A 15,649-nucleotide genomic window follows, 5' to 3' on the forward strand; every position below is an offset into this window, starting at 1 on the left:
TGAGTACACTAAGCCCCCACCCCTTCCCATTCCGCCCCTCAAAAGGCGTGCCCACCCCTGCACGTGCTGCTGTCCTCCCCTTGTGAGGCAGCCCGGCAGGTGCTTTTCCTCTAATAAAGCCTGTAGTCCTGGTTTTGGCCTCTGTCTGATTTTTCAAAAAGAAATACTGACCAGCCTGAGGGATGCCACTAGAGAATTACACTTTGACACCAATCATAGATTTTGAAACCTGTGAGTAGGCTTGATTGACTCGAGGGGTATAAAAGTGACAAAATTAAAATGAGAGGAGTCACTTCATAATGATTCATAAGAAGGAATAGCATTCATTTTCTTTGGTAGCTGCCTAAGAATACACTATGGATTGGAAATTTCATTTTCTTTCCTGAACTGTGGATCCATCTAAAGGAACAGTCCACAAAGATGGCACATAGCACCCATGACACGTAACCATAGAATGGAGAGGGCTCCTAGTCACAGAGCAGCTTCCACCATTCCACACATGTGGTATCTTCTTCAATAGGAAGACCAAAGACTGGTGTCTCAAGCCAAGTACAGAGTAATCAGAGACAAAGATTTTTGTTCTTTCGTATCAGTCAATACCACTACATATCCCAATGCCAGAAGTTTTGTTTGATGTACCAGACACACGAAGTCAATTTGGTCTTATAGTCCCCTCTAACTCTATACTTTAGTTTTTATTGGATGGTCCAAGTTTTCAAACCGATTTTTGGGAAGCTGGTAAAACACCTTTAATTTTTTTAAAAAAAATCTACATTTCAGAAATATTTCCATTAAAAAGCAGTTAAAGTTAATGTCCTCATGTTTATTAAGATTTAACTTTCCATTTCCTAGAACTTTCAATTTATATCAAACCCTTACTGTGCCAATCTTCACAGGCAAAAACAAACAAACAAACAAACAAACAAACAAAAAACAAGGTGTACCATGGAAATGTCTGCTATTATTTTCTACCACAGGATGGACACAGTAAAGTGGCACAAACAATTACAAAGATAATCTGGAAAAATAAGCCTTTTAACCAATTAAATGAAGCAACACTAATAGCTCAGAAAACATAATTTCAGTAATCTTTATGTTACACTAACCTCCCTTTGCTTGTTGGTGATACTAATATATTTTCAGAGAAACAAAGACCTTTCCTAGACTTATGACGAACCTATTTCATTTTTAAAAATATTTTTATTGATTTCAGAGAGGAAGGGAGAGGGAGAGAGAGACAGAAAATATCAATGATGAGAGAATATCATAGATCAGCTGCCTCCTGCACGCCCCACAATGGGGATCAAGCCTACAACCTGGGCATGTTCCCTGACTGAGAGTCAAACTGTGACCTCCTGGTTTATAAGTCGACACTCAACCACTGAGCCATATCAGCTAGGCAAGAATCTATTTCTTAATAGACACATTTGGAGATAGTCACAGACATTACAGTATTAAAATAATAAAGCCACTTTCAGAATGCTCTTTAGAAACGTGCTGGGGTTAAGAGATGACCTGTTATTTATTTTTTTAAAAGCATACGAGGAAAACAGAGAAATCTGTGCCTGATTCAGATGTGGCTAGAGACCAATATAATTAGCAAGTGCTATGCTCAATGTTTTACATGTGTTATGTCATTTAATTTTCACAATAGCACTAGAAAACAGGTACCATTATTCCTACTTCATAAATGAGGAAACATGACACTGAGAGGTCACCAGCTCAGTGACTGGCAGGGCTTCATTGAAAACCTCTGCCTACAACTCCACATCCCACATTCTTTACACAAACAAGGGTGCTTCAACCAACCAACTCTTCAATATAGATACTTACTGGTAGACTGTTGGGAATAAAATATGGTGATAAGAGGGTCAGTGGTTTGGGGAACATTGAGATTTTTCAGAACCACATAACTATCTAGAGCTGTGCTATCCACGTGTGGCTACTTAAATTTAAATTACAAAATAAAATTTAAAATTCAGTTCTTCAGTTGCACTATCACATTTCAAAAAAGCCACATATGACTACTGGCTACCACAATGGACTGGGAAGGTTACAGAACATTTCTACCGTCACACAAAGGTCCATGGATAGCACTGATCTAGAGAACCCCCAAGAGGCACGGTGAAGTAGGAGGGGAATTTAGTATCTTTAAGATCTTTTCTGACCAGAATGTTAGAGGACATCGTAGACCTTTCCATCCCCACTATTAGGACAGGATCAGCTTTTTCTCCGTAAATTCTTTCCCTAAAGTGTATCCTCAACAGTTGACATTAAAGGAAGGAATAGCTGTAACTATTTTATGCAAACTGATTTAATTATGTGTTCTGACTTGGAGAAGAGAGGTTGTCTTGTTTTATCTTGCTTGTTTGTTTTTGAGCTGCAGGGGAGGAAAGACATATAATAAGAACTGGTATAACTCTTCAGAATTGGTTTAACTAATTCTAGACTTGAAAAATACAAGGTAAGAAATTTATGTATAAGAACTACATCACAATGTGAAATCATGCAGGAACATTGCACGAAAGGAGTTTACAAATTAAATTACATTCACTACAGGTATCGTGTACATTTCACGAAGAATAACTTTTTTCGTGAAATGATACGTTTATTTAAACCAAATGATATGTTTCCTGAAAGGCAAAAGCACGGCACTGAAAAAGAAGGTAGTCTATGCATAAAAATTATGAACAAATTGGACATTCTCAAATGAAAGACAAAAAGGTAATACAGGTGAAAGCAACCCAAGTGTCCATTGGCAGATGGACGGCTAAACAAAATCCATATAATGGAATATTATTTGGGCTTTAAAAGGAAAGAAATTCTGGTACATGCTATAACATGGATGAACCTTGAAGATGTTATGCGAGGTGAAATAAGCCAGTCACAAAAAGACAAATACTGTATGATTCCACGTATATGAGGTTCTTAGAGTAGTCAAACTCACAGAAACAGAAAGTAGAATGGTGGTTTGCCAGGGACTGGGGGAGGAGGAAATGGGAAGTTGTTTAATGGGAAGTTTTGAGTTTCAGTTTTACAAGATGAGAAAGTTCTGGAGGTTGGTTAGACAACAATGTGAATACACTTAACACTACTGAATTGTACACTTAAAAATAGTTAAAATGGTATATTTTGTTCTGTGTTTTATCATAATTAATTGTAATAATAACAATAAGGAAAAGTCATCTCTGTTAGACCACTTAGTGGTCTCTTCCTCCACCATTCCACATTAATACTACAGTCTCCCTACTGCAACAAAAGTTCATGATTACTCTGAACTTTTTAAGATTTAATTAACGAAATGTCATAATGAAAATGCCAAATATGCAAATACCTGGGTCAGTGGCAGAGATAATTGCTCCAAAAAAGAGACAATCTGTGTAGTAAAATTTATCCGAAAGCTGTCCCACCATCTTCATGAGCTTCACCACACCATACATGAGATTTCTGTACGGAGGGAAGACAAACTATGTCAGAGAGAAAATTAAAGAGAACTCTCCTAAATGAGTAACCGAGCAAATATGCAAGCAGAGTAGTACTAGAATATTGTACTTCAAGAGCCATGAAAACATCAGGCAGCTGCTGTGGTTGGACACTTACCAGGAACATGTGCAATACGACTTTGGCACCAAGTAATTATTTACAGTTAATGTCATCTTGCTGAAACATTTGAACATCCCATTTGTTAAAGTTGTGCTTATTTACAACTATAAAGTATACTCCTCAATTAGCAACAAAGGCATCTTAAGCAATTGAGTAACAGAGAAGAAAGAAAGAGAAAGAACCCTGCATAATATGTAATAAATTGCCATAAAACTCACAGGATTCTAAGATAGTATATTTAAAGTCATGGAAATGAGTGGACTGGATGAAGCTGGAGAGGAAAAAAATGGGTTAGCTACAAAGATTCAAGTGATCAATCTTTTCCGCCAAGAATTATTTCAAAGAAGGGAAAAGAGGCACAACTCTCTAAATATCTAATTAAAATATCAGTGTACACATTGGCATATCTGGCATTCCATTCGTTGCATGGGTTTGGCAGGCCAGCAGGAGCCCTCCTTATGCTACGGAATGTGCGACCCAAAAGGGACCACCAAGTTCAGTATTACATTTCCTACAGGACAGCTTACAAATTAGGATGAGTGAGGAGTGTTAAAAGTCCTAGTTTTCCCTCTCTCTCTCTCTCTCTCTCTCTCTCTCTCTGTATGTGTGTGTGTGTGTGTGTGTGTGTGTAATGGCAGCAGCTGCAGGAGTTACAGGAATAAAAATAACCACAGAATAGGCTCATTGTACCATAAAGCCAATCCTCTGATAATAAAATTCTTGATAGTCGGAACCATGCCCTTGCTTGTCTTTGTATCCTGGGTGCCTAGAACAAGTAGACTGACTAAGCTAGGAGCTCAAGAACTATTTGCAGAATTTAATCCTTTCGAGAATAAGTAAGTATAACTTAATGTTTGCTTACTGTGTGCCAGGACTGTTCCAGAAACTTGAACAGTTCTATTTCAACTTATAGTAACTCTGATACAGACTGGATTTGCCCTTTGTTGCTTACCAAAGGCTTCTTTCATCAACCCTTTCAATATTTCCTGAAACCACACCTTTCTCTTTATTTCCTTCTACCACAAGCTTATACATGGTTACTAGACTTCTCTGCAGCTTTTCCTCCCTCTTGCCTCCCATCATCACCAATGTTTGTTTTCTGAGCACTTCCTTATTTTGTGGCATTATAAGATCCTCCATCCTTCTCTTGTATATTTGCTGCCTCAGCCCTAGAATCAGCCATTTCTGCAAAGGGCCCCCTGATTCTTTTTATTGAAGAATGATATTAGAAACCAAGATCTGGAGACTAGGTATAATTTTACTTCATTTTAATGAATCTTAATTTTAATAGCCACGTTTGGCTAATAGCCACCACACTGGAAATGTGGCTTTAGACCTTATATACCATCATCATAAATGTCAAAATACTGGACTCTGGTGTTTGCCAGCAGCTGGGTGGTGGGGAAATGGGGAGATGTTGCTCAAGGGTACAAACTTCCAGTAATAAGGTGAACAAGTTTGGGGATCTAATGTGCAGCATGGTGACTATAGATCATAACGCCGTAACATATACTTGAATGTTGATAAGAGAGTAGGTCTCAAATGTTCTCGCCACAAAAAAAGGTAACTGTGACAGGATGGAGGTGTTAGCTAATGCTTTGCTGGTAATCATTCTGCACTTTATAAATATATAAAATCAACAACTTGTACATCTTAAACTTACGAAATGTTATGTGTCCATTATATCTCAATTAAGCTGGGGGGAAACACTGGACTCTGTGGACCCACGTAGAACTCATCTCTTTGGAAAATGTGTTAATTAGGTTACATGGCAAAGGGTCTCTTACCCGATAATGAAGCAGGAAACAGCAGTCCCCAAAAAGGCATAGGCCAGAATAGACCCAAGATTTCTGAAAAAGTGTCTCTGAATAAAACAGAAAAGCAGGAATCACATTGTGATTTTTGACAGTAAGCATTAGAAATACATTAAAAGGCTCTAAAAAGTGAAACTTTATTTTTTTTGAAACTTTACTTATTGTTTCCGTTATATCAAGTCATAATGAAAATTACTCCTGAATTTGCCCTTGAACATCATGGTTTTAAAATATCTTTTGTCTTACCAATCACTGATCAAGCAAGCAAAGTCTTAGTAAATTTCAGACAAAACCACTGCAACTAGTTATATTAAATTACATTAAGTGTGTCTGTGCGCACGCATGTGCACGCACATGTGCATGTGTATAAGCAGACCAATTGTTTTAATAAATTTAACCCAAACCATTTTACTCTAGTGATTCAGTTAGTCACTTCCAGTTCTGGCAGAACCTTAGAAGATCATTACAGATATAAGTTTGGAACTAATAAAGCATGAAAGTGCCACCTAAGGAGCTTTCTGCTTGATTCAGTATCAGAAAACAGAATGTCCTAAGTATCAGCTCCTGGCATCTGCGGTGTCTCCTGATGTTCATCTGGATTAATCTTTAGAGCCTGGGAAAGATAGATGTGAAGAAATGAGAAACAACTAATTCTAAGTTAAGATGGGCAAGTTTTTGCTCTAGCCAGTTTTCTCAGTGGTTAGAGAGTCAGCCCACAGACTGAAGGGTCACAACCTCGATTTTGGTCAAGAGCATGTACCTCAGTTACAGGTTCCATCCCAGGCCCCGGTCAGGGCATGTGCAGGAAGGAACCGATGGATGTGTCTCTCTCATATCAATGTTTCTCTCTCTGTCTCTCTCCCTCCCTTCAAAAAATATCCTTGGGTGAGGATTTTTTTTAAAAGGAAGGGCAAGCTGATAGATATGTTCATATACTTACATGGGTACAGGATATAGCAATTACTCAGAAAGGGGCGGCAAAGCTGTAATTCTCTTAATGTCTCTGTACATTCATTGGCTTCCTTAAAACACACGCGCACATGTGCGCGTACACACGCACACACACACACGCACACACACACACTGTACTTCTCATTAACCTGTGGAATATTTTGATGGGGAAAATCCATGTTCTTGCGATCCTGAGCCATGGCTCTTACTCTTCAAGGCATAAATTATTTTCATTGGACAATCAGAACTACTTAACAAAAACAGATGAACAAAATCCCTCCAAACACCCTAATTAAACAGGGGCCAGGAACACTTTATCTTAAAATTTAAAGAGGCAGGAGAGTCCAGGCATGACAGCCGAGCAACATCAGAGACAGACAAGACACAAGAACTCAGCCTGGATCGAGAATCCACCATGAAGTATAGCCACACAAAAGGCTGCGGGCATCCTCTGGCCTGTGTTCCAGACAGAGGATCTGAGGCCTTGGCTTTGGTCTTCCCCAGTGCTTGCCTGTCTTTGAGGCAGAAGAAGGTGTCAAGGAATGCCTACTGTCCTTAAACCACTGCTCAGAAGAGAAGCCTTCAAAGACTTGACATACCACAGTGACCAAATGAGGGTGCTGCCTGTGTATATTATGGACAGATGATGTTTGCCTCTTAAACTAGTCATTTTATTGCATGGGTAGATTCATGTAAGCACCACTGCCATCAAAACACAGAACTGTTGTATCATCAGAAAAATCTCCCTCATACTCTCCCTTCATAGTCACACACATCCCCTCTCACTCCCACATCCCTAATCCCTGGAAACCACTAATCTGTTCTCCATCCCTATAATTTTGTTATTTCTAGAATGCTACAGAAATGATATCATACAGTATGTGACCTTTTGTGATTTGATTTTTTTTTCACTCAGCATAATGCCTTTGAGATCCATACAGAGTGCTGTATATATCAATAGTTTTGCTGCATTTTATTGGTAAGTAGTATCCCATGGTATGGATGTTCATTTAACCATCTACTTACTGTAGGATATTTTAGTTGTTTCCAGTTTGAGGCTATTACAAATGAAGTTGCTATGAATAATCACATACAGGTTTTTGTGTGAATATAAGTTTTCATTTCTCTGGGATAAATCCTCAGGAATAAAATTGCTGGGTCCTATGGGAATTTCAACTTTAGTTTTATAAGAAACTGAGGAACTGTTTTTCAGAACGGCTCTGCCATTTTCCATTCCCACTGGCAATGTATGACAGTTCCAGATTTTAAAACAAAAATGAATCACTGATGATGAGTCAACTATAGTCTCTGAGTGGGTACAGAACACAGTAATAAGCAATCTGGGAGAAGTAAAAAACTAGAAAATTATGCAGGTGAATTAAAACAGAGATCCCCATACTTTAAGAAATACTGGCAAAAAATCATACTCCTTACATAATTTAAAGCCTTTCTACCTATCAAGAGAAACTAAAGCTTTAAACCAAGCAATAACATTATTAAAAGGTCAACCAGCAAGAAATCTGTTTGTCGTGGGAATTCTTTCCATAGTTTCCATAAAGTAATTGGTACAGGTACACCAGACCCACTTTGTGGCATTACCTTATAAACCACACACACGTGTACTATTATGAGCAATAGTTTGGAATGTGTTTACAGTATGATATATTTCATTTTTCAACTATACAAAGCTTTTGTTTTTATGATCATTTGCCCCAAGAATGTCGTTATGTTGTTATCTGTGGATAATTTATGACTATTTTTAAGCTTGAAAAAAAAAGAAATACTGGCAAAAATCTCTTACCTTCTTCAAACTGTATCCAGCATGGAAAATAATTGGAGGCAGCAGAATGTTGAAAAAGACCTCTGGGTCAAACGTTACCTAAAAGTTTAAAAGGAAAAAAGCCCATTTTTAGGTTAATACCAATTGGTGCTATGATGTTTGCTTAATATTTTAAGCCACTGGACTGTCTAGGGCGGGGGGATAAAATGGATACATATGTAATACCCTTTGTAATACTTTAAGCAATAAAAAAAAAAAATAAAAAAAAATAAAAAAAAATATTTTAAGCCACTGGATAAAGTGTGAATAGTTAAAGCCCGTGACATAAATGTGGAAAAGCATGAGCTCATCACAGAAGAGAAGCCACAGCTCCCCTGTGGGCTGACGTGTTCTTGTCCACATAGCACTTCTGAGTTCTACTCTTGCTCTGCTGTTTAATACATACTACTATATGATAGTACAGTGCAATTTTGAGACCTCAGACAAAGCTTTTGGTCAATGTGTTTAAACAAGAAAGAAAACATCTTGATTTTTAGCAAACCTTTATGAAGGCTCAACTGCAATAAAAGATGCAGTCATCAATCTTATTAATTTTCTGGATCCTCTCACAGAATCATTTATAGATATAATGCTACCAAATTTAAGTCTGTTTTGAGTGGCCAGCCTTCTGTGACACATGATGTGGCCTAGATCAAAGTCTCCAGCGATGCTAATGGTTTCCTGAACATCAACATAAATTCAGCAGTTCTAAGGGGACTAACATTACCTGTAGGTTTGATACAGGGAAATCATTGTGAAATTATTAGACATCAAAGTCTTATCACATCCAGAAAACATAACCATTCTATAAACTTCCTAACTCTTTAAATAAAAAATTTGTTCATTTTAGTAGATCATTTGTCTCTTATTTCAATTAATTATTAAATCATTATAATTATTAAAACCAAAGTTAGCATTTCTCTTTAGAAACGGGAAATGTTAACCAGTCTAATTACAAAGAGAATGGTTCTCTCAAAAATATGTTTTATTCTATCTTCTTGCTGAAGGTAAGAATAGTCTGAAAAGCAGGGACTGTCCAAGTGAGAAGGGGATTTGGACAATACCTATGCAGTATGAGGATACTGGGGCCAAAGTGAGTGGCACTTGCTGGAAGTCACCACACCCAGTAATGCATGAAGCAGCACAAGAGTTTCTTGACTCCCACACCATCCCCTGCAGGCTTATGAAAGGTTGAAAGAAAAGAGCGCATTAGAACTGCCATTTGGGACAAGGAGAAGATGGGCATATTGAATGCTCCAGGTTGAGAATAATTTTCTTTAAGGATTAGGGTAGATCTGGAGATCAATAACAATTTAATTTTTGGAGCACAGGCTATACTCTGTGTTTGACTGCAAGCCTTCACACACATTAATTAGCCTTATTCCATATTACAAGGAGCTCCCACGAGTTGTATCCCCCAGACTTTATCCAGAAGCCTTCCTGCTGATAAGCCCAGGTCTATAAGGTACTAGAATATAAGAGGATAAATACACATCTTTTGCTTACGCTGAAAATCACCCAAGTAAGGAGAAACAGAATCCTTTTTCCTGTGGAGTATTTTAGCTAGCCCCAACATCAAATGAAAACCAATGTTTGGATTCAAATTCTAAGAAATATCCTTCCTCTGAAGAATAAGCCATTGGCATCAATCACCAATGAGAGGGAATTCTCATTCAATATTTATAGGATATGGCCAAAGGATCATGAAGAACTAAGAATTATACTTCTGAATTCTGAATTAACAAACTGAAAGTGAAACCATTCTTAAGAAAGAAACAACCTCATCCCTAAACCGTAATAAAAGACATAGTAAAGAAAAGATGGGGATTGGAGAGACAAGCTGAATGGGAATGTACAAACCCACCACACCCATCAGTGTCCCAAGTCAGCCACTGAACCTCGCAAAGCTGAAAGGCTCAAGTTCAAATATGGTTCTTTCTTCTCTTCATTATAACCCCAAAGCTTCCCAGGAAAATGGAGAGGCAGGGATGCCACCTATGCTCCAGGAGTTTAAAAGGGTTTCTCTCCATAAGATCAAGACAAAACTGGAGGAGAAACTAAGATGGCGGCATAGATAAACACCGGGAAATTGTCGCCTCACACAACAATTGAAGAATACCGCAAGGGTCAGAGCAAACATCGTCCAGAACAACAGGAAGGCTGGCTGAGTGTAATTTCTACAACTAGAAGAAAAGAGGGGCACGCTGAGAGCCAGGGGAGCTGCGGAGGTGAGGTGCAGAGGTGCGGAGGTGAAGTGCAGAGGTACGGCGGCTCGCGCGCGCGGAAAGGGGGTGGCGCCTGAGGACGCGGCTGTCTTTTTGGATCACAAGCTCCCGACTGCTCTGAACTCCGGTTCCAGCGGGTCTCTGGGGACCCAGGGCTCATACGGGGAGAGGCTGGTCTGTCAGGCGGCAGCGGGTGAACTTGAGGGCGGCTTTCCCTCAGAGGTGCTTGCAGCCATTACGGGGACACTGAGACGCGCGGCTCCGGGCGGGCGCGGAGAATCACCATAGCTGCTTTCACCGCCCCTTGACTCCCTGAGACCCCGCCCCACCCAGGCTGCGGCAGAGGCTTTTGCATGTGAATGTACCTAACTACAGCCCAGCCAGGCAGACCGGGAACTTCCAAGAGAAGGCCCAAGGCCCCGCAGCAGCTTGCATTGCTTCACAGCTGAGCCTCTTCGTGGCTCCTGCTGTGTGGCCTCAGGCAGGGGCTGAATTAGCACCTCCTTAGATCCAGGAGCCACTGTACCCAGTGGTCAGAGGGGGACCATTCTCCCACTTCAGACACAGCTGATTCCCACAGCCAATTGGCCTGGAGGTCAATTCCTCCCAGTGATCCTACAACAACCAAGGCACCAAGAGTGCACCAAGAGTGTCTACCCCAGGTAACTGGGGAGGCTGAGCCACTGGGCCCTGCAGGACACCTGGCGCGCAGGGCCACTCTATCAACACAGGGAAGCAGCCAAAATGCGGAGACAAAGAAAAAGGTCACAAATGGCAGAAACGGAGGAAAGCAAACGACTGGATATAGAGTTCAAGGCCACGTTTATAAGGTTTTTCAAGAATTTTATGGAAACCGCCGATAAATTTAATGAATCCCTCAAGGAGTATAGTGAGACCATGGAGGACATGAAAAAGGACCAACTAGAAATTAAGCATACACTGACTGAAATAAAGAATAATTTACAGAGATCCAACAGCAGACAAGAGGATCCCAAGAATCAAGTCAAAGATTTGAAATACAAAGAAACAAAAAATACCCAACCGAAAAAGAAAAAAGAAAAGAGATTCAAAAAATATGAAGATAGTGTACGGAGCCTCTGGGACAACTTCAAGCGTACCAACATCAGAATTATAGGGGTACCAGAAGGAGAGAGAGGGCAAGATATTGAAAACCTTTTTGAAGAAATAATGACAGAAAACTTCCCCTACCTGGTGAAAGAAATGGACTTACAAGTCCAGGAAGCGCAGAGAACCCCAAACAAAAGGAATCCAAAGAGGACCACACCAAGACACATCATAATTAAAATGCCAAGAGCAAAAGATAAAGAGAGAATCTTAAAAGCAGCAAGAGAAAGACAGTCAGGTTACCTACAAGGGAGTACCCATTCGACTGTCAGCTGATTTCTCAACAGAAACCATGCAGGCCAGAAGAGAGTGGCAAGAAATATTCAAAGTGATGAATAGCAAGAACCTGCAACCAAGATTACTTTATCCAGCAAAGCTATCATTCAGAATGGAAGGTCAGATAAAGAGCTTCACGGATAAGAAAAAGCTAAAGGAGTTCATCACCACCAAACCAGCATTATATGAAATGCTGAAAGGTATTCTTTAAGAAGAGGAAGAAGAAAAAGGAACTCTTACCATTTGCCACAGCATGGATGGAACTGGAGAGCGGATAAATACCACAGGATCTCACTCATTTGTGGAATATAATGAACAACATAAACTGATGAACAAGGACTGATCCAGAGACGGAGAGGCATTGATTGGACTGTCGGGACTTGGAGGGAAGGTAGGGGAGGGTGGGGGCAAGGGGGAAAGATCAACCAAAGGACTTATATGCAAGCATATAGGCCTAACCAATGGACACGGACAACGGGGGGGTGAGGGGATGAGCGGGGGGGGGGGGGGGTAGAGGGTACACATATGTAATATCTTAATCAATAAAAAATATTTAAAAAAAAAAGACAAAACTGGAAGTCAAAACCCCCGTCAGACAACAACCACTGAGTGTCCCCAGCTCACCTTCCTCAGCATGTCATTCTGCTCTACACTGTTGAGCTTGCCGGGGCTGATTTCTCCTTTCAGGGTGTATTCAAAGAACTTCCCACTGACATTGACTAATAATGTGCTGAAGGCCCTGTCTTCCTGAGTGCAGCTGAGGGACTTGTCATGGCCACTGGTGGCAGGGGTGCCATACCTCAGGATCACCCCGACGATGAGCCCTGAAACAGAGTGGAAAAAAAACACACATGAGGCCTGTGAAAGGACAGAGAATGCATGGAAATGATGGCATGGGTGATTAGGACAACTAAGCAACTCAGAAGTCATCTTAAAGCTCAGGCACAGGGTATGTATTTTAGGAGCAACTGCACAATCCTTTAAAAGGGTTAACCATCCCTCAGCCACCAGGAGGACAAGGTAGGACAGTATCTTTCACGGTTATTATGGCGATGAGTACTTTTTAACAACTGATCGCATGTCATTTCTCGGGCTTTTAGTGAAGGAAGATGGGATGATAAGAAGCAATTTTTTTTTCTGCCAAGGATAGAACCTCTGAGCTCTTTGATTTGCACCAGCAACAGCCCTCAGGCCAGTCCGGCTGCCATCTGCCGACAAGGACCGGGCTGCACTGTAGGAATTTCTAGTTGTAACAAATACAATATGCTTTGCCACGTACCAGAGGAAGAAGATAAAAAGAAATATTTTGTTTGGGTCATTTCAAGGACTAGGTATCATGGAAAAAGTAATTACATCCCTCGGGAAGCTAAACACCACAGTGCACATTTTTGCAGTTATGATCCAGGGACTATGCACTATGCAGTCAACTTCCAGGGCCTGTGGCTATGATACAGATAACATAATGACCTGCAAGTCTTTAAGTCTCATTTCTCCTTAGTAAGGTTTTTCCATTAGGAATCCCCACACACACGCACACACAATAAAGTCGTATATAAGCATTCAATTCCATGAGTGAGAAAGGAATGTTGTTCCCCTGATCTTGGACATGAGTCACACATGCCCAAGGAAAAGTGAGTGAAATGTGAAGGAAAAAAAAAAAAACTCACACACCACAAATAACCACCACTTTCTACATTTCTCTCTTAGGAGGAAAAATCCAGACATCTCTCTATATTCAGTTCTTTGCTAGCAATAATAAAAAGATAGAATGATAAAATGTTCCCCTATGCCATTTTGCCATTGAAGGAGAAAGTTACATGAGAAAAAGGTAAGCAATGTTTGCATATTCTATGTATATGTTTATAATGTCCCTTATCACCAAGATATATGAGAATTCACAAGGTATTGTTGAATAAACAATATACAAAATCTAGGAAAACCTTAGAGTTTTAAGCCAAATTCTGCCTCAGTATTACATCATCATCATCATCATTATTGACTTGTATTATAGATACTTGCAGTTTGCTGCCTTTTGTGGAAAAAAAACAAGTTGTAAAATTATATTTATATTAAAAATCAGGTTCTTAATAATATCAACTTAACATGAAATAATTTTAAAACCTTTAAAGGAATATAAAATACACCAGACTTTTTAAACAACATGTTAGTCAATACCAAAAGGAGTTGTCATTAGAGAAAAACAATAAAAACCCCATAATGCATGGATTTAAAAAGCTATGGTACATCTACACAATGGAATATTATGCAGCTGTAAAAAAAGAAGGTTCTCTTACCCTCTGAGACAGCTTGGAGGGATCTGGAGAATATTATGCTAAGCGAAATAAGTCAGTCAGAGAAAGACAAGAATCATGTGATATCACTTATATGTGGAATGTAATGAACAAAATAAACTGATGAACAAAATAGATCCAGAGACATAGAAACATGGAACAGCCTGATGAATCTCAGAGGGAAGGCAGGGATAAATGCATGAGTGCAAAGAGATTAACCAAAGAATTTGTATGCATATATGCATAACCCATGGACACAGACAATAGGATGGTGAAGGCCTGAGGGGGGTTGTGGGAGTGGGAGGGAGGGGGCAATGGGGAAGAAGGGAGTATCTGTAATACTTTCAACAATAAAGGTAAATTTTTAAAAAAGAAGATAGTGAATTCCAAAGCTGCAAAAATTCAAGACTTTCTCAATTTAAAAAAAAATCAATACTGTTTTGACTTGTGGGTATGAATTACACATGGTCTGAATTAGTCTGTAACTTGCTTTTCTTCACTCCACAATGTGCTTGTGAGCATCATCTATATTGACACGTAGCTTTGATTCATGTGTTCTCAGCACTGCGCTGCACTTCAACATGTAGATATCTTTTCCTTCTGCTTCTCTATCCCAACTTCCCAAACAATTACTTCAGATTATTCATCCTTTGGTTCACCAATTCTCTCTTCAATACTTTACCCTACTGGTTGAGTTTGTAATTTCAATGATTAATTTCTTGAAATTATATTGGGTTCTTTCCCTAATATGCCTGGGTTTTTGTTTGTTAACTGAACCTGAAGTAAGAGGTGAATATATTTACAACCCTCAGCTCCACTCTCTGTGGCTGCAGCTGACTTATTCCCATGTACTTCATGGGATGGATAACAACATTATTATGAAAGGCCTAAATGTCCCTTCCAAAGGGTACTGGCTCAATAAATTGTGGTCCCCTCACATAACAGAGTCTGTAGCCATTATATTAAAAAGAATACAGCAACACTACTTCCAATACATTAAGGGGGGGGGGGAAGCAAGGTGCAGAACAAGTTGTATAGCATTTACCTTTTGCCTGGGAATAAAAAGAAAATCGATCTCAGGTTTATAAATGCAGCAAAACTCTGTGGAAAGATTTACCCAAGAAAGTGTAACAGTGGCTGTCTCTAGGGAGAGGACTTTCATGGCTGGGGGTCAGAGGAAAGACAGGACTTAATTTTCATTGTTGAGCCATTTTAGTTCTATACCATCCCATTAAAAATAAAACTGATAGCCCAGCCGGTGTGGCTCCATGGTTGAGCATCAACCTATGAATCAGGAGGTCACAGTTGGATACCTGGTCAAAGGCACATGCCTGGGTTACAGGCTCGATCACCAATGGGGGGCATGCAGGAAGCAGCTGATCCATGATTCTCTCTCATCATTGATGTTTCTATCTCTCTCTCCCTCTCCCTTCCTCTCTGAAATCAATAAATATATGCTTTATAATTTTTTTAAAAAAAGAACTGATAGCTAAGTACTGAAGCCAGGTCCCTTACTACCTCACTGCTCTTGGTACTCACTGTCAG

The 15,649-nt window shown here is 39.7% G+C and overlaps 1 protein-coding gene across 2 annotated transcripts in view; it reads right to left on the minus strand.

The window, feature by feature from the left end:
• Positions 1-15,649, minus strand: part of SLC9A7 (solute carrier family 9 member A7) — a 116,319-nt gene that overhangs the window by 47,772 nt on the left and 52,898 nt on the right. For both annotated transcript variants that reach the window (XM_059678990.1, XM_059678989.1), the window contains exons 2-5: positions 12,438-12,637; positions 8,170-8,247; positions 5,391-5,467; positions 3,335-3,447 (exon numbers count right to left, since the gene is read on the minus strand). In XM_059678990.1, coding sequence (XP_059534973.1) covers positions 3,335-3,447; positions 5,391-5,467; positions 8,170-8,247; positions 12,438-12,637 — 468 coding nt within the window. The remainder of the gene's footprint in view (positions 1-3,334; positions 3,448-5,390; positions 5,468-8,169; positions 8,248-12,437; positions 12,638-15,649) is intronic.

This window comes from Myotis daubentonii, chromosome X (genome assembly GCF_963259705.1).
Source record: "Myotis daubentonii chromosome X, mMyoDau2.1, whole genome shotgun sequence".
Lineage (NCBI taxonomy): Eukaryota > Metazoa > Chordata > Mammalia > Chiroptera > Vespertilionidae > Myotis > Myotis daubentonii.